Genomic DNA, 17,506 nt, shown 5'->3' with positions numbered 1-17,506 from the left:
GGTGGTTGGTTTCCAACCAAACGTTTTCTACTTGCTTTTCTTGACATAAATTCCATTATTTTCGTTTTAAGCTTGGCTTTGACATCTTTAGAAAAGATGTGACGCTTCGTATAAATTGTCAGCATTGAGGAAATCCACCTGGAGATCATACACTTGTTGACTCCAAAGCTGTTTTCTGAGAGTGTTAGGCCAGTCAGGAACTCCCCAAATTCGTGTTTTAAGATTCCTCCGGTGTGCGTCCGCGATAAATGGCTTGATGCAGTCGATTTCATCATTTGAGAGACCATTTATGTGCGCAGTTGGTTTGGCACTACAGTTCCGTAGCAATTGCGAGAGTGACGCGGATGCTACCACGGACAGCTGCTCGTGCTGATCTTGTAGATCATACAACGGGGCATCTAGAAAAACGAATCTCTGATTAGTGTGTAAAATGCCATCGCCATCATTCCCATCCAAGATGTTCAGATCTGTGGGATAATCGCCAGTCAGAATCACGGTGATGGGATTCCATTCGATATGTTTGGCCTGTAAGTCAAAATAGGTCAAATACCCGGCTTCTATCAGGGGCCTGAGATGGTTTTCAACCAGGTGAGAGTAGGTTTGGGAGCTGTCCTCGGACTTGAAATCGATATACAGATAAAGCGTTGTTTCGGGAGAATTGTAAAAGACGCCGTATTTGTGATCTTGCACGTCCTCGAGACAGTTCACCTCATTCAGCATCGAAAGCAGGGGTCCCGTATACAGCGAATTGAGTGTTCTATGTTCAGGATCCAGAAACGCTTGGTTGTGGCCCACAGCCAATTCCTCGCTGCCGTCTATCAGCCACACATCTGCTTCAACGCTTGCAATTCCATAACATAACGCTTCAAAAAGCGGCAAATCGCGCCAATAGTCATTGTGAGAGTGCACGTTAGTTACTGGGTTGACGTCTCTGTTCAACTTACTGACTGTAGAGCCCTCGGGAAAACAAATTTGGCCCTTTTGAGAATGTGTCACATCCGGCGACAGATATTCCACGAAGGCGTCGTAAAAACTTGATACCAACACATCGTGGGGCTTCTCCAATGTGGACCTCGGCATAACCTGGCTTTTGAAGTAATCCAGCAATCCCATCCCGGTGATACCCAAATTTTTACCGGTATTTGCGGCACTGGCCGTTATGTGATTCGTGAAAGGGAACAGAACCGGTTTCCCATGTACGTTAACAAGCGTTCCAGCCCAAAAGACCGCGGCCATCAATAACGCCCCGGTGGCTAAAGTTCTAAACATAGCTTACGAGCCTTGTGAGGCAGTGGAAAGAGAAGTGTCGTGTTCGAGAGCAGAACTGTGAAGTCTATATGCGTGGAACTGGATGCCTTATATGATCAATTTGAAGGTTTTGTGTCACGTGATACATTATCAAGTACTCATCAAGAAACACCTGTTTGAGGTTCGAATTGTAGCTATTCCGACTGTTTGGATCATTCGAATGGCTATAACACACTTGGAAGACGAAGATTCGACCGGTGTTGGAACGAAAATTGCGTCAGTGGCTCAAAAGATGCCGTTTTGATGCTAAAAGTACCGAAATGAAACGCGAAAAAACCTGTAAACACCATAGCTCACATATATCTGTCCGGTATCGAGTTTGGAGCTTACTCGCTGGTAGTTGGACTTTATGATAGCTCGAGGTTTATTATCATCATATACGAATTTCGAGATACAGTGTATGGATCATTAATGAACAAATATTAACGTCAAACCACACTTGACGTGACATCTGCTGGAGAAAGATCGACTTCACCAACCGTATAGTAACTGTTTTAGTGGGTGCTGGACATTCAAATATTCATGGCTACCAAGGTATGAATTTTCAAACAGCTCAGCGATGTCTGAAGCTGGCAGCAGACGTCGCAGCTGAGACTGAGAGCTATTCACCAGAACGGGATTCGCGCGACCCTCCAGGGGAAGAAGGAGAAATACCCATGACACAGGTTCCCGATGATTCTGGTGCCAATGTTCTGCTGAGCACTCAGATCCAGAGCAAAATCGACGATTTGGAGCTGAAAGATGGGCTACGCAAAAACCTGTCTCAATTTGCACTGGATACATCTCTTCCCGCAGCCTCGGAGACAAGTTTAAGGACCAAAAAAGCAAAAAAAAAGGCTCCATCCAACAAACAGCGTCCTAGTAAGAGACGCAAAGAGAGCTCAACCCAAGTGAAAAGCCTAACGCAGTACAAGACCGAAAATTACGAGGCCATCAAAAACCAGGAGCGAAGACGCCACATCATGTCTCTTCTGTCTGGCAAGAAAGGGAAAATGAAGGACATTCTGGAGTTTGTGGATGCCGAAATACCAACTGCGGGCGCATCGGCTCAAACACGGCATTCGTTTTCTACCTTCAATGCTCAAGAATGGTCCAACATGCTCAAACGCTTGAGTTCTCGATTTCCTCGTTACCTTCCGTCCCAGGTGGACGCTGTCTTTGACTACCTTTACGGTGAAGAAAATGACGACTTACATGTTTGGTATAGCTCCCAAAAACCGCCTGCTGGCTCACAAGAACAGAGCCAGCCGCGTGCCAGGGGCTCTCTTTTCTTAGCTGAGTCTCCTTTGGCCCTCACTCTCTCTCAGGCCGTTGAGGAAAACAGAGACGATTTATCAGTCCATGACTCGTTGTCTTGTATTCCCAACACCACGGATGATTCGGATTTGGAGATACCCATTGAAGAAGATGCGGCACAAAAGTTCAGAGAACAGATGTTGCGCTCTGCTCCAGCGAGTTCCTCAAGACTTTTGTCCTACAATATTGCGAAAGAGCCCTCGTTCGAACCGTTGCAATCAAGCATACCCACAAAAGCTTCTGAACTAAAGCAACCATCGATCATTGAACCCTGGCATCCTTCGAAACGCACAATTTTGGCTTCACCGCCAAAATTGGCTGACCGAGATCAACTCATAGATTTGACGCAAAACTCATTTCATGTCGTCACTTCTCTGATGTCGGTCGTGAAACCGGATCTTCAGATTCCTATGACTAGAACCACCACTTGGAACGACAAAACCGTCTTTCCGGGTCCCGCTTGGACAACTCTGTTATTCCGAAGATATGAAAATGTCAACCGAAGTTCCGTTTTCGCCCCAATTAGGGGCTTCGAGCACATTCGCTGGGAGACTTTCGAAACTTTTTACAATGATAGTGAAGAGGATGAGGGGCAAGAAGATTACGAACTGCTGCGTGCTACTTTTGATTCTGGAGCATCCCGTTCACCCATTCGCACTGAAAAAATAGTTTCCGCTACCACTTCACGAGAAAACACAGTCTTTTCGGGCTCTACGCAGCCCCCGGATGCACAGCCTAGGGAGAGGTCTCCCTCTATTCCTGCTTCTATCGCGCTATCTGCTAAGGAGCTACGTCACAGCTTAAAATCTATTGGCTTCAAGCCCAAGCGTACACGATCTGGCATGCTACAACAAATTGAAACTGCATCTCAAACTTTCACGGGAGAAACCCACGAGCAGCAACGTGAAGAGATCCATCATCACCTGACAGCAATTGTGCGGGATGACAGTCAACTTTTAGAGAAGGTTTACACCTTCGAGCCTTTGATTTTCCCCGACCTGCTACAATATCTAATCGAACGAAATCCACTAATTGCTGATCTCGAAGAAACTACCATAAGAAACTGGGCAGACTGTATGGGGATATGTTTGAGGAATCCTACAGATACCAAGGCCGTCTTGTAGAGCTTCATAACTACTATAGCTGAGTGTTTGAGAGCTATTCTCTCTCAACATCCGTTCATTCACGTGACATTCCTTTTCAACTGTCATTATTTTACGGTATATATATAACCTGAACAATTTGATCCCGGTAAGCAGATCAAGATCTACTCTTTGATTTTCCGATCCCAAGCTTTATCTTACTTCGAGTTCCAAGCTGTTTACTCCAGAAAGCTTTCTGCAATGCCACAATTCCGTGGCCAGGGCAAGAAAAGCAGGGATAGCGACCTGAGATCGCAATTGGAAGATATGCAGAGACGAATCGACCATGAAACAGAAGAAGCATTATCCAAAAGAGACTCCAAAAAACACGCTCCGTTCTCCAATATCTTGAGTAAGAGGGATAAGCGGATGTCTATGCCCGTTTTTGCAGGCAGTTCGACGCATAATAACGTTGTGAACAGTGATTCCTCCAAAGATGTCAACTTCATGGTTGGGCTGAGCGAAAACCTCTTGATGGAGTGCCGGCGTCTTCAGGCTGAGAACGAGAAGAAATCGCTCAGACTAAAGTCTTTACAGCAGGAGTACGAATCTTTGAATTCCAAATTCAACACTTTATCTGCTAAATTTCAAGGTACCCAGCAGGAAGGACTGTCTTTGAAAGACACGAACTGGGAGCTTGAAACGAAGCTGCAGGAAATTACGGAGGAATTGAAAGAGCTGAAGGACTCCTCTGAACGCACCAAGAAGGAATTGCACTCAAAAATGAGTATGTGCAGGGAACTACAGAATAAATTTGACGAAACGAATTTCGAAAAACAGGGCCTTGAAATGCGGCTAGCAGATACACAACAAGAAAGCGCTGCAGATCTCGCGGGGCTCAAGAAAAACATTTTAGAGCTCAATGAGGAAAATGACGATCTTCAGCGCAAAGTAGAAGCGATGTCCTCTGAAATTCGTCACCTCACAGAGAAGCATGAAAAAGCGAAAGAGCCTGAAAGTCTTCTTGCAAACAAGCCAGGAAGCTCGGGATCCAGGGCTTTGAGTGGTGCTGGTTTAAACGAAACGCAGGTACCAAGCAAAGAACCTATCGATGGGAGACTAGCTGAAGCCCATATAGTCATCGAAAAGCTAAAACAGCAGATCTTCCACCTACAAAAGACGCAAAAGGTAAATACGTCACAGGACAAAATTTCGAAAGAGAAGGCAGTCAGAAATAGGGAATTTACAAGTGACGCAATTAATACATCCTTCGGGAGTACACCGCATTCAACAACTACCCCCGTCGACAACTCAATTGACTCTATTGAAGTTGACAGATCTTTCAATTACTCTTCTGATAACGATTCTGTTGGTGATGTCACTGATACCATGGACGTCCCGCGCAACCCCATTTTGGATGATCTGTCCTATGATGAGGGCCATAGCTTGGAAATCGAGGACGTAAAAAGATTCGCAGATTCTCATGATCTCGTTCTGCTTTCACAAAAAGAATATAAATCTCTCCAACCTATACAAAAGGGCATCGAGAAAGAAGCCCTTGCTGGTAAGCACGCAGAGAGTCAAAATATCGAACCAAGTGAAGAAGTTATGATCGCTCGTCTCCAAAAAGAAAACTATGTGATTTATGATTCAGGAGCGCATCGAGAAATTGAAAGGATACTTTCGCACTGGGAATCACCTCCAAGTGAATATCTGGAGGAAAAAACCATGAAACTAGGGAAGCATATTATCAGTGCAGAAGAATATAAATCTTTCAAGTCACCCACACTAGCCACTCTGATTAAGCGAATTGCTGAATTTGACTATATCGCTCTGCCGACGAATGAGCTTGAAACCTTGAGGGAGACTGCTGAAAATCCTTCACAGGAGTTTCTAGAGCGAAACCTAAGCAATCACAACAAAGTCACAGTTTCAAGCGATTTGTACAAAGAACTTATGGAGCCTTCGATGGATAGTCTGGTTTCACGGGCGAAAAATGCTGGATGCAAACTTATTAACAGTCGCGAATGGGAGTCTACGTTGGACTCTTTGGCGAACCCGACACTAGCCTATTTGTCAGAGGCTGCTGAAGCGAGAGAACACACACTCATCACTAAGGCATCGCACGAAAACCTACTTCACCCTCCTTTAGCAGACGTCAGCCGACGTGCAGCTGAGCTCAAACATGCCTTGTTATCAGAGAAGGACTACGAAACTTTGAATGCTACTGATCGAGCTTCGGTCGAGGAAAAGGCCGGATCCATAGGATTAGTTGTCCTTACTGAAAAAGAGCACATGGATCTTCTCCAGCCAACTCCAGAACAGCTTAACGAAAAGGTCGAATCCAATGGATATCACGTCATTAAAGATGAGCAGTACTGTACCTTGATCAACCCCGATGCGGATTGCATTGCGCAGATGGCAGCAAAATTCGATCTCGAGTGCATTGCGAGTCAGGAGATCACTGAGCTTCGCCGAAGTTTCTCTGATCCTGACGATGCCTACTTAAAGGCAAAGGGGATGGAGCGACACCTGAAAGTTCTTGAAGAGCATGAGTACGAAAAACTAGTGGCTGAGTCGGAGCTTCCAGCGCTTGAAGCAATCGAAAGAAGTATCACGACACACTATTTAGAACCTTTGCTTGATTGGCTAAGGGAAGAGATGAATTTTTCCGTACTTAGAAGAGAGGAGTACGAAGAGCTACGGCGAAAAGCTGAAGACCCTTCATATGACGAATTACAAAAAGTCACCCACAACAGAGGTCAAGTCATGCTGACAGTTGACAGGTACGAAAAACTATCACATTCCTTTGAGCGGCCTGGTCTTGATTTCTTGCAGAACCATTGCAAAGCATATGATAAAGTCATTATAGACCAAGATAAATGGTCGGACGTGAACACCATGATTGAACATCCCACACTAAACTATCTGGAAAATCATGCAAAAAACAAGGGCTTACACTTGTCTGATTTCGATTCTTTAACCACGCTGGAAAATCAGATCGATAAACCCGGCATTGATTATCTCAGCTCTAAATGCAAAGCATTAGATTTCGAAATGATAAGCGCGAAAGATCTTCATGAACTCAGGAAGAACGCAGAGAAGCCAGAGAGGTCATATTTGGATTCAAAGCTACAACTGTTTGGGTGTGTTTCCATAGATAGTGATGAGCTTTCCCGGCTTCAGAGGCAGTTGCAAGTTCCTGAAAAAGCATACCTGGATGAAAAGCTGAAATCTTTCGGGTACTTGGCAGTTGATGAAACAGAATTATCAACAATGAAGAATCAATTGGAAGACCTTTCTGCTATGGAGAGCCAATTAAAGATGCCAAAATTGCCTTATTTGGAGGATAGAGCCAAAGAACTAGGCTTTGTGATAATTCAGGGAAAGATTTTATCAGATCTATCTGCTTGTGTGGAAGACCCTGAATTATCGTTCTTAGAAGAAAAGCTTAAAAAATTCAATATGGTTGCGGCGCAAATCGTAAAATCGGAGGACGGTCCTGAAAGCCTGGCAGGATTCATCGCTGTTAAAGATGAGGAATACCAAGCTATGATTCAATCCTTTCACGATCCTCCTCAGTCCTACCTTGAGTTAAAGTTGAAGAGTTTGGGCCTGGAGGCTGTTGACGCGAGTGAATACTCGGAGCTGAAGAATCTCCGAGATCATCCCAAGCAGAACTTTCTCGAAGAAAAGCTGGCAAAATTCGGCTTGTTTGTTATTCAAAGGGAGATGTTCTCTCAGCTGAGCGTTAATGGCGAAAAGGCAGATCTGGAATCACTAAGACAAGAGGCTAAAGTTCATGGCCTTGCTATGATTGATCAGGGTGAACTGGACGAATTGAAAGAAGCTGTCACATCCCCTCGCATGTCGTTTCTCGAGGACCGCTTAAATGGAAGGGGTCTCATGTCTATGAGCAAAAGTGAATACAAAGAGTTGACGCAAGCCGCGAGTGTTCCAGATATGGCCGAAATAACAACTATTCTTGAAGAGCGTAACCTAATCGCCGTTGAAGTTTCAGAGCACTCGAAGTTGAAAAAGCATGTGGAAGTTCCTGAGTTGGTCTTTTTGAAGGAAAAACTAGAAGAGAAAGGTTTCACCGCTATCAAAGAGAACGAACTTGATGTGCTGAGAAAGAACGCCCTAAATCCACCAACCTCTCTGATGGAAGAGAGGCTAAAGGACTTAGGCTATCATGTCATGACAGTTGCGGAGTATAAACGATTGGAAGATTCGGTTGAGAATCCAACCTTGACTTTTTTGCATCAAAAAGCAAGTGACTTGGACTTATTACTTGTACCTGAGGTTGAAAATCGAAAAATGGTTGAAATGCTGAACGAGCCTCCTTTGGACTACATACAATCCAAAATCAAAGGGTATACTTTATTACCTACTGATGAAGTTACGCTGCTAAGGGCCACAGCAACTTCGCCTAGCCTGGAGTTCTTGACCTCTGAAAGTGAGAAATGTGGTTACACTGTTATCAAAACAACAGAAAAACAGGAGCTAATAAACAAAGCGCAAAGTCCATCACTGTCAGAAGTAAGAGGGTATGCGAAAAATCTCAAAGCTGTCGTGTTAACAGATGATGAATTTCAATCTATGCAAGACATTGTGAAAAACCCTTCAGAAAGCTTCATTAGTGAAAAAGCGGCAGCTATTGGTCTCACTGTTCTTTCTGAAAATGAGTACACGACTATTTTAGCTGCTTCCGAGCAGGAAGCAGCTCTGCAAAAAATCGAAAAATCAGGAATGAAAGTGATCCCGGAAGAAGAATATTTAAAACTCCGCGATGGGGATGTCAATAATGCGACAATTGAAAAACTCGAATCTCAACTAGCCAAATTCGGGAACGCTATGATTAGTGTGACGGATCTTGAGAACTTGAAACGCCCATTACTCGAGAGATTGGATGACGCGCTTGTACTCGAATTCTGTGAAAAACGTAATTTGGTAATGGTATCGCAGCAGGAGCTTGCTTCTTTGAAAGATGCTATATCAAAACCTTCTGAAAGTGTTGTTGAGGCTTGTGCTGCAAAGAGCGGCAAGGTCCTCCTTTCTCGGCAAGAGTTCGATGTTCTTAAGGAAGAGGCGCATTTACCGCCTCTAGAAACCCTCCAACGTGGATCGGAAAAGCTAAATTTAGTTCTCGTCGATAAGTCAATCTATCAAAACATGATGGATCGGCTTGCCAATCCTTCCCTAGAGTGGTTAGAAGTTCAAGTGGGCGGAATGGGCAAAATTTTGTTAGACAAAGCACATTACGACGAGCTTGCCGAAATTAGCGAGAATCCGTCGATTGAATACCTGGGAGGGAAAGTGGCTCAGCAGGACCATTGTATCCTATCTTTGGTAGAACACCAGAATTTGCGAAACCAGGGACAACACCCTGATGAGAGCTATATTAAAGAAAAGGCTTCTGGAATGGGGATGGCTACCGTGGACGTAGCTGAACTCGAGGACTTGAAAAGGAGAGAAGCATATCCTGAACTTGACGAACTGGAGCTCAAAGTTCAAAAACTCGGAAAAGCAATTGTCTCTAGAGAGCAGATCGATCTTTTGGAAAGCCCTTCCCCAGAGTACTTGAAATGCGCTGCGGAGAAGAACGGTCTAGTCTTGGTAGAAAATGACGAATACACGGAGCTACGCTCATTTGAGGACCGAATTTCTACCGAAGACCTTGCCCGTATTGCCTCGAGACTATCATGCTCAATTCTGCCCAATGCTGATCTGGAAAAAATGAGAAACAATATCAAAGAACCATCTTTGGAGTTTCTCTCCAGCAAAGCTGCATCTTACGAGAAGACAGTGATTGATACTGAAGAGTTACATGCACTTAAAGATGATAGTAAGAAGTTGAGCGACCCTACGCCAGAGTTTGTGGCGCTCCTTGCGTCTGCGATGGGTCACATACTCATCGATAAGATGGAATGTGAGGAAATGAGAGCAACAATTGCAAAACCAGGACAGGACTACCTAAATATGAAGGCAAATGACGTGGGGTTTGCATTGGTAGACAAGGTTGTCTACGAAAAGCAATTATCTACACTTGACTCCCCGAGCATCCACCATTTGAAAGAGAAAGCAAATAAGCTACAATGCGAGGTTGTATTGGCATCATTATGGGAACAGTTCTCAACCACGGCCGATAGGCCAACGCTTGAGTTTCTGGAAAAGAAGGTAGGCCTTTATCCTGATCACCTCATTATCTCAGTAGAGCGTCTAGAAGCACTGAAATCTGCAGCCGGCGAATCGTCAGGAAACAAAAATTCCTTGGATGGTCCTGATAATAGGGTGGTGGAAACAGCCCCTACACCGAACGTCCAAATCAAGCCTCAAGATGGCAACTTGAATCTCAACGTCAGTGACATATACGATGCAGCAAAGTCCTTTGGCCTGGCTGTAATGCCCGCGCAGGAATTAGAGTCCCTGTTGGAAAAGCTGGAGTCTGTGACGCAAGTAGCGTCTTCTAAAAAGCTTCCGCTATCAGACCTACGGGATACATTTGGCAATAGGTTACAAAATGATACTGCCTCTAGTATTCGTTTGAGCCGGACTGTGACGGATAGCAGCGATTACTTTGACGCTTTACAGTCCGAACCGAATGATTCCATAATCAATGGAGCTTTTGATGTAAGCTCTGCGTACTACACCGACGCTTTGAGTAATCCGCAGCTTTCCCGCGCCTCCACCCTCAGCAAAAAAGATGAGGTCGATTGCATCTCAAAGATCCACGAACAGGCAAGATTATTAGGTTTTGTTCTGGTGAAGGAAGATGCTGTAGGTTTTGAAGATCTGTCGAGCGTACAGGACAACACATTTTGCCACGGAAGCGCTGCTCCCGCCATCGAAGGAACATCAAACCTTTTCGATGCAGGCTCCTTCTCTGATGAAGCGAGCACAATGTCTAGCTCAGAGGATGAAAATGCTCTAAAGAAGCGGGCAGCTAAACTAGGACTGGTGATTATAACAGAGGATGAACATGCCCAGTTCATGACGCTGAAGACCTTACAAACCGAAAAAGCCCGGCAAGAGTCAACCAGAGTTTCTGGACACGCCTCTGAAGATGATGGCTTGCTCGAACACGTTTACGAGACCCGTGCGAATGTCGTTTCGAGTATAGCGCAGTCTTCTATCACTGGGGGGAATCATGAGCCTGAATCGCAGGTAACCAAAAGCACCTCAGTTCAGACAGACGAAAAAGCCGGTTTGGGTTCTCGCTCGATCCATATTACGCATGAGACGGTTACTAAACAAGATGAGCCTGCTTATCGGGGTATTGAAGATAATATGTCGAAGATACAATCACACAACTCGTCTGACAGCCTTAAAGAGGGCAGCGTTGCCGGGAGCTCAAAAGAACGAGAAAACAGACATTCATACTCACCAAGTGTAAGCTACACCTGGAAAAAGGCTGAACTGATTGAGAAAGCTCATGAGTTCGGTCTAGTCTCTCTTGAGGCGGAACAGTTTGCGCTGATAAAGGAAGAACTTGCAGCCGCGCCTAAAACCTTGACGTTAGATGACCTAATGATCAAAGCAGCAGAATTTGATTTGGTCCCGATACAGAAAAAACAATTCGAGCAAATCAAAGATGAGCTTTCAAATCCTTCATTAACGAAGGAACAAGTCTTAGAAAATGCTACAGTATTTGGCCTAGTTGCTGTGGACAAGGAAGAATTTGAAAGGTTGACGAGTAGGAAGAGTAGGAGCGAGGACGACGAGCTCACCTCTTCTGGCATTGACGAAACGGAACTTTCTGAAGATAATGAAGATAAGCTGCACCTTGATGCGCTCGCCAAAAAGCTTGGTTTGATGTGTGTTCCTGAAAGTGCGTTTGTCGCCACCACAAGTGCGGGCGGTATGGATCCACAGAACGTTGTGGTACTACCTTCAACGTATTACGATTACATTCTTGCTAAAGACCAAGAAGGTCTGAAAATGGCCACAAATGAGGAGTTACAAATGGAAGCAAAGAAGCGTGGTTTGGCCTTTAACGGGAAAAGCAGCTCTACTCAATCACATACAGATGCGTCGCCACAACGATTTAGAATCAGCAGACAGTCGACGATTCGCTCGAATCTGTCATCGGAATCCAGCAATAGACGGACTTTGGCCGAGGCAGCTGCAAATGCTGCTTACAACGACTACGATATGGTTACCATACGGTCGCGTGGTGGTCGCACCTCAATGTCATCTGGTCGTCAGCCTATTTTGAGCGCCGAGGTCGGAGTGCCTCACATTCGTCAGACTTCCTTCGACGGTGGCATCTCACTGGCCACAGTTGCGTCACTAAGCGAACCAAGCATTATCCCTGCTCTTACGCAAACAGTCATTGGGGAATACCTCTACAAGTATTACAGACGTCTTGGACCTATATCTAATGTCAGCTCACGTCACGAAAGATACTTTTGGGTGCATCCGTATACTCTGACGTTGTACTGGTCAACGAATAACCCAGTTTTGGGAAATCCTGCTACGAACAAGACCAGGGCCGCGGCCATTCTTGGTGTCGAAAGCGTGGATGATCCTAATCCTTATCCCGTGGGATTGTACCATAAAAGCATTGTCATCAAAACCGAGACGCGATCTGTTAAAATCACATGTGCTACGAGACAACGTCATAACATCTGGTTCAACTCCCTACGTTATTTGATACAGCGGAGCATGGATGGCATTGAATTGGACGACCCTGCGGCCGACTCAACTGACACAAACAAGATTTACCAGCTTCCAGGCGAAACACCTCAACTCACCAACCAAAGGCTGTCTTCGACCCGACGTGGATACTCTGCAGGCAGTGCAAAACGGTCCGCTTCCTCCAGGACTCTAAGACCATAATAACAGGTTTGAGCTCACATCAGTTTTAGGTGAGCCTTAGGGCTTAACCTTCTCCGAAAAGCATCGTGCACTACAACAATCGAAGAAGTATACATATTACCAAACGATGTTGAAGCTTGCACCAAATATTCCAGACAAAGTCTAAAAAAAGTCCGAAAAATACACGCTCGGGCTCTAGCGAACACGGTTGATTTTGCAGTTGAAAGGGACACTCAACTGACGTCGATGACAGTATTCTTGCCGTCATATCTATATGGGTCCATCTTATCTCACCATCACGTGCTGTTGTCCTGTGGTGTTAATTGGGACTGTAGATAAAGGAAGGGATTTTGAACAAGTTGACACTCCTTGACTACCTTTTGGTATCAATCAAGTCGCGGCAGATCGATCTGATACTTGACTGGAACATGAGGGATGAGGAGAAACTGAGTAAGTCTCTCGGGGCTGAGAAGCAGGGTTCAAACAGACTTATTAGGAGCATTTGTCAAGGAATTATAGCAATCGTGGGAATCTGTTGGATCACCATAGGACTTGGAATTTCCCCTTTTTCGCATGGTATTTTTGACTATGGGAGCTCTGGGGAGTTGGGAGTCGCTTCTCCCATCGAAAATGCTTTTCTGAGCGCTTTGGACGTGAATTTGGCAGGCAACTGGTCTGAGAAATATACTTCGGTTCCGCACTTGGCCGGCCAAGGCATCGAGTTGGTGGATTGGACAGCTAAAAAATTTGAAGAGTACGGCTTGTCGACTGAAATTGAGGGCTTTGACATTTATTTGAACTATCCTGTGGAAAACGGGCTGGCCTTGTTGAAAAAGGGCAGAAATGGGACCTCTGTAGCCTACAAAGCTTCCTTGCGTGAAGATGCGCTTCCAGAGGACCCCACGACCAATGGAGATGACTTGGTCCCAGCATTTCATGGTTACAGTGCCTCTGGCAACGTCACCGCAAACTACGTGTTTGTTAACTACGGCACTAAGGAAGATTTTGAGCTTTTGAAAAGCCAGAAGGTTAACCTCAAAGACAAAATAGCGATTGCAAGGTACGGTAAAATTTTCAGAGGACTGAAAGTAAAATTCGCGCAAGAAGCAGGGTGTGTCGGGGTTCTTCTCTACTCCGATCCAGGGGACGACTATTATCAGGAGGCTAAGGGTGACAAAGCGTATCCTGAAGGACCTGCAAGAAATCCTTCCTCTTTGCAAAGAGGCTCGGTCCAGTTTCTGAGTGAAGCTCCGGGGGACCCAACCACTCCTGGCTACCCATCTCAAGGCGACGTTGAACGTGCGGACCCTAAGGGACTCATCCCTGACATTCCAAGCTTGCCAATTTCGCATAAAGAAGTAGCACCTATTTTGCAGAAATTGAACGGTCACGGTCTAAGTGGCTCCAAAATCGGTGGTGACAAATGGAAAGGAGGACTTAAAGGTTTTGATTACTGGACTGGACCGTCTCCAGACTACTCTTTGAACCTATATAATAATCAATCCTACGATATTCGTCCAATTCACAACGTTTACGGAAATATTACCGGAAGTGATTCCGACGAGGGATACATCTTAATTGGCAATCACCGAGATGCGTGGATCAAAGGCGGAGCTTCTGATCCAAACAGTGGATCAGCTGCGTTGCTAGAAGTCATTCGTGGTTTCCATCAACTGCAGCTTACCGGATGGAAACCTCGTAAGACAATAATTTTCGCATCGTGGGATGGTGAAGAATATGCATTGTTAGGATCTACGGAATTTGGTGAAAAGTATGGCAAAGATCTGCAGGCTAACTGCTTGGCGTATTTGAATGTCGACGTTGCGACCTCAGGTAAGACCCTTGGGATACAAGCTTCGCCATTTTTGAACAAAGTTTTGAATGACTCTCTTCACCTGGTAGATTATCCTCTTGGGGGTTCACTTCACGATCATTTCTTTGAAAGTAAAGAAAAGTTTGGGATTTTGGGCAGCGGCTCAGACTACACAGTGTTCCAAGAACACCTCGGTATTGCATCTGTGGATTTGGGATTCAAAGGCGGTCCTGAGGATCCTGTGTACCATTACCACTCGAACTATGACTCTTATCACTGGATGTCTACAGTGGCAGATCCGGGTTTCAAGTTCCACAACGCTTTAGCCAAGTACCTCGGAATTATCGCGCTCAAGCTCACCGAGCGTAAAGTCATACCCACAGAAGTTGCGACATATGGCGCGGAATTAAAACTCTACTTCCAAAGGTTGGTCGATAGGGTTCCAGCAGAATGGCTGGATGTCCCGTCTGGAAAATGCCATCGCACGGTTTCTGACGTTATCACTTCCCTGGGAGATGAATTGAATGGCTTTTTAGAAAACGCTGGTGTTTTCGACCTGCGCTCAGAGGCGTTGCAATCCAAATGGGATTCTTCAGAGGGTCAACCATTTTGGAGACGGATTGTGTTGCACTATAAGATCAAGAGTTTGAACTACAAATTAAGATATCTGGAAAGAAGATTTCTGTACCGAAAGGGTCTTGACGGAAGGCCTTGGTTCAAACATGTGGTGTACGCTGCCGGCAGGGACACTGGATACGAAGGATTTGCCCTACCAGGCTTGAAAGAGGCGTTAGACGATGGAGATATAGTTTCCTTCGTGAAGTGGTTGAAAATTATTCGGGCGAAGGTGAGGAAATTGAACGACGACTATGCTTGAGACATAGTTGAAAATACTCGTACGGTGCATTCTTAAAGGAAAGCATCGTGATCACATTCTAATGACAGACAATTCACAAAATACAAATCTCTAGATCACAAAAACGCTGAGAATCATTAGTTTGACAATTTCTATAAACCAAATAAGCGATATAAATAAGATTTGAGGAGCTTCGTTGCGGAAATTCGTAGCTGAACTTTGTTTTCTTGTAGAGGTGTCCTTCTTCACCAGGCCATTTTTTGCAAAGCCTGGACGTTGGCGTGTTTGTTTCTGCGTCCCGACGCAGGGCTGTGCGAAAAATGATTGTGGTGGTGTTGTTGTTGGTGTTGTAGCGGTGAGTTCGAGATGTGACCTGCCTGCAGGTACACTTTGATGTCGATGTCGTCGCCGTGTTTGAAGCAGCACCGTTGGCCGTAAGGACACGAGCCCGTTTTGAGCCAATTCGCGCAGGGTTTAGTTCTGAACTTGTTGCTGCGTTCTTTGAATTTGAGTTCCTGCAGTCCATGGGCAAACTGGCAATTATTGCCGTACCGACATTGGCCTGTGGTGGAAAACGATTCGCACAATTCGGTCTTGTACAGGGTCTTGTTGCATTTTTCAGATGCAGCACCCAGACACTCCGGACGCTGTGGGGCCAGTTTGGGGTTTTGCAAAAGTTTCAGATTTTCGCTTGTCAACGGCAATACTCCGGTGGCAGGCATGTAATGAGAATTAATCTGCACTTCCAGCTGCGATGCAGCGAAAGCAGAAGGAGCAGCCACCTGGTCTAGATCTTGGACCTGTCGTTGCTGGTGTACCACTTTTTCTTTCTGCTGTGACCAATCCGGTTGTTCCTCATCCAGCAACGTACGCATGTAGTAGTCCTCGATTTCCTTGATTCTGGCATCGAACCCGTCATCTTCACCGGAAAACACCGACGAGGTCTGGGTAGTCTGTGATGAAATACTGAGATGTGAGTTCATATTATTAGCTGTGTGATACCTTTTTTGTCTATGATACTGGTTTATTTCTTCTATACTTCTTCTATACTTCGTCTTTTACTTCCTCTTCTACCAGCACGCTCTTGCTTCGCTAAACACCACCTATATATATAGACAATCCGCGCTGCTACCACTACTTCCACTACACCCACAAAAAACAACACGCTATAACCCTTGCCACACCAATTTGTCAACTTCAGCACCCATTCTACAACAAAATAAGCCTAGTTCCCGACACAGGATTCGTAGTGTTCATAGTTGTACACCCAAGTATCATTGAGCCAGACCCATACTGTGAGCAGATTGTTGCGGGCTGGAAGACGCAGTTGGGAAAAAGTGCACCTCGAACCGCTGACGCGCTAGACGGATCGTGGGGATCAACGGATCTGGGTGACAATTGGGTGTCATTTAGATGGCTACAGGACTGCTCGAAGAGCCAATATAGTTTGCACCCAAAGATAGATAGGGTCCTCTTTTCCTGTGTTTCCCTTTTGGGAACTGGAAAAACAGGTCGAGGGTAGCACGTGTGTGTAGCACTTTGTACGAATGTGTTTACATTTGGTGTCTGGGTGTGACACAAAAACCAAAAATTTACAACCGAAAATCGAGTATAAAGGGCGGCTAAGGATCCCATTTGCGACCTTTCCCGGTTCATACCACTTGTTGGGGACAAAAACGACAAGAGCAGAGAAGAAATGTCCCACCACGAGTATTTAAAGTTTTACGTATTGCCTATATAACGCTACCTAACCTCTCGTGTGCACGAAACACTGCCGCCGATGTCAACGAGTGTTGATCGCTCGCAAACAGGTTGTCCGACACTAACGCCAACGCAGTTCATATGCGTATTCACATAGTAAGTCGCCAACCGCCCTGTGTGCGTTCAATCCCCAAAGCCATCGAGCGTGTGACTCAACCAGTCAGCCTTGCGAAACCCAAGACGTGCAATTCATAGTTACAGTAAATATCAAGAACGACTACGAGAGCTCGGATTCAGGTGGGACGTAGATTCCAATCGCCTTTTTTTGAGTTTGAAGTTGTAATTCGGATTCTTTGTCGAAACTGGGGCTCAGCTCTACTGCTGTCGATCAAGTTCGAAACATCACGATTCGAACGGGACTTTGATGTCAGGCCCAATTCGAACATCCACTGGATACCGCCAATTCCAAGATCTGGTGATGAGGAGGTGGGTCTTTGGGTCGCTAGGGGCAATTAGAAGACCAACAACATACAAAATTGTTTGAATTAACCCAAGAACTTTGCTGATGAACGTAAAAAACAGCTTCACAGACTTGTATCTAAGCGTCGATTATATCGAAAAAAAAGGACT

The 17,506-nt window shown here is 45.3% G+C and overlaps 5 protein-coding genes across 5 annotated transcripts; 3 read left to right on the top strand and 2 right to left on the bottom strand.

The window, feature by feature from the left end:
• Positions 1 to 87: 87 nt before the first annotated feature.
• AIM6 (LALA0S03e02520g1_1) lies at positions 88 to 1,269 on the bottom strand (the record flags this gene model as incomplete). Its single annotated transcript, XM_022773155.1, has 1 exon — positions 88 to 1,269. One exon carries the CDS (start codon positions 1,267 to 1,269, stop codon positions 88 to 90), a length of 1,182 nt encoding a protein of 393 aa, XP_022627657.1.
• Positions 1,270 to 1,844: 575 nt separating this feature from the next.
• SLX4 (LALA0S03e02498g1_1) lies at positions 1,845 to 3,728 on the top strand (the record flags this gene model as incomplete). The annotated part of the gene is made up of 1 exon (XM_022773153.1): positions 1,845 to 3,728. The coding sequence occupies one exon, from the start codon at positions 1,845 to 1,847 to the stop codon at positions 3,726 to 3,728; it is 1,884 nt and encodes a 627-aa protein (XP_022627656.1).
• A 219-nt stretch (positions 3,729 to 3,947) lies between these two features.
• NUM1 (LALA0S03e02476g1_1) lies at positions 3,948 to 12,527 on the top strand (the record flags this gene model as incomplete). The annotated part of the gene is made up of 1 exon (XM_022773152.1): positions 3,948 to 12,527. The coding sequence occupies one exon, from the start codon at positions 3,948 to 3,950 to the stop codon at positions 12,525 to 12,527; it is 8,580 nt and encodes a 2,859-aa protein (XP_022627655.1).
• Positions 12,528 to 12,934: 407 nt separating this feature from the next.
• On the top strand, positions 12,935 to 15,196 carry LALA0_S03e02454g (LALA0S03e02454g1_1; the record flags this gene model as incomplete). Its single annotated transcript, XM_022773151.1, has 1 exon — positions 12,935 to 15,196. One exon carries the CDS (start codon positions 12,935 to 12,937, stop codon positions 15,194 to 15,196), a length of 2,262 nt encoding a protein of 753 aa, XP_022627654.1.
• Positions 15,197 to 15,420: 224 nt separating this feature from the next.
• CTH1 (LALA0S03e02432g1_1) lies at positions 15,421 to 16,158 on the bottom strand (the record flags this gene model as incomplete). The annotated part of the gene is made up of 1 exon (XM_022773150.1): positions 15,421 to 16,158. One exon carries the CDS (start codon positions 16,156 to 16,158, stop codon positions 15,421 to 15,423), a length of 738 nt encoding a protein of 245 aa, XP_022627653.1.
• Positions 16,159 to 17,506: the final 1,348 nt, after the last annotated feature.

This window comes from Lachancea lanzarotensis, scaffold LALA0S03 (genome assembly GCF_000938715.1).
Source record: "Lachancea lanzarotensis genome assembly LALA0, scaffold LALA0S03, whole genome shotgun sequence".
Lineage (NCBI taxonomy): Eukaryota > Fungi > Ascomycota > Saccharomycetes > Saccharomycetales > Saccharomycetaceae > Lachancea > Lachancea lanzarotensis.
Note: the sequence above shows the minus strand (reverse complement) of the source record. Positions and strands in the feature narration are given on the sequence as shown.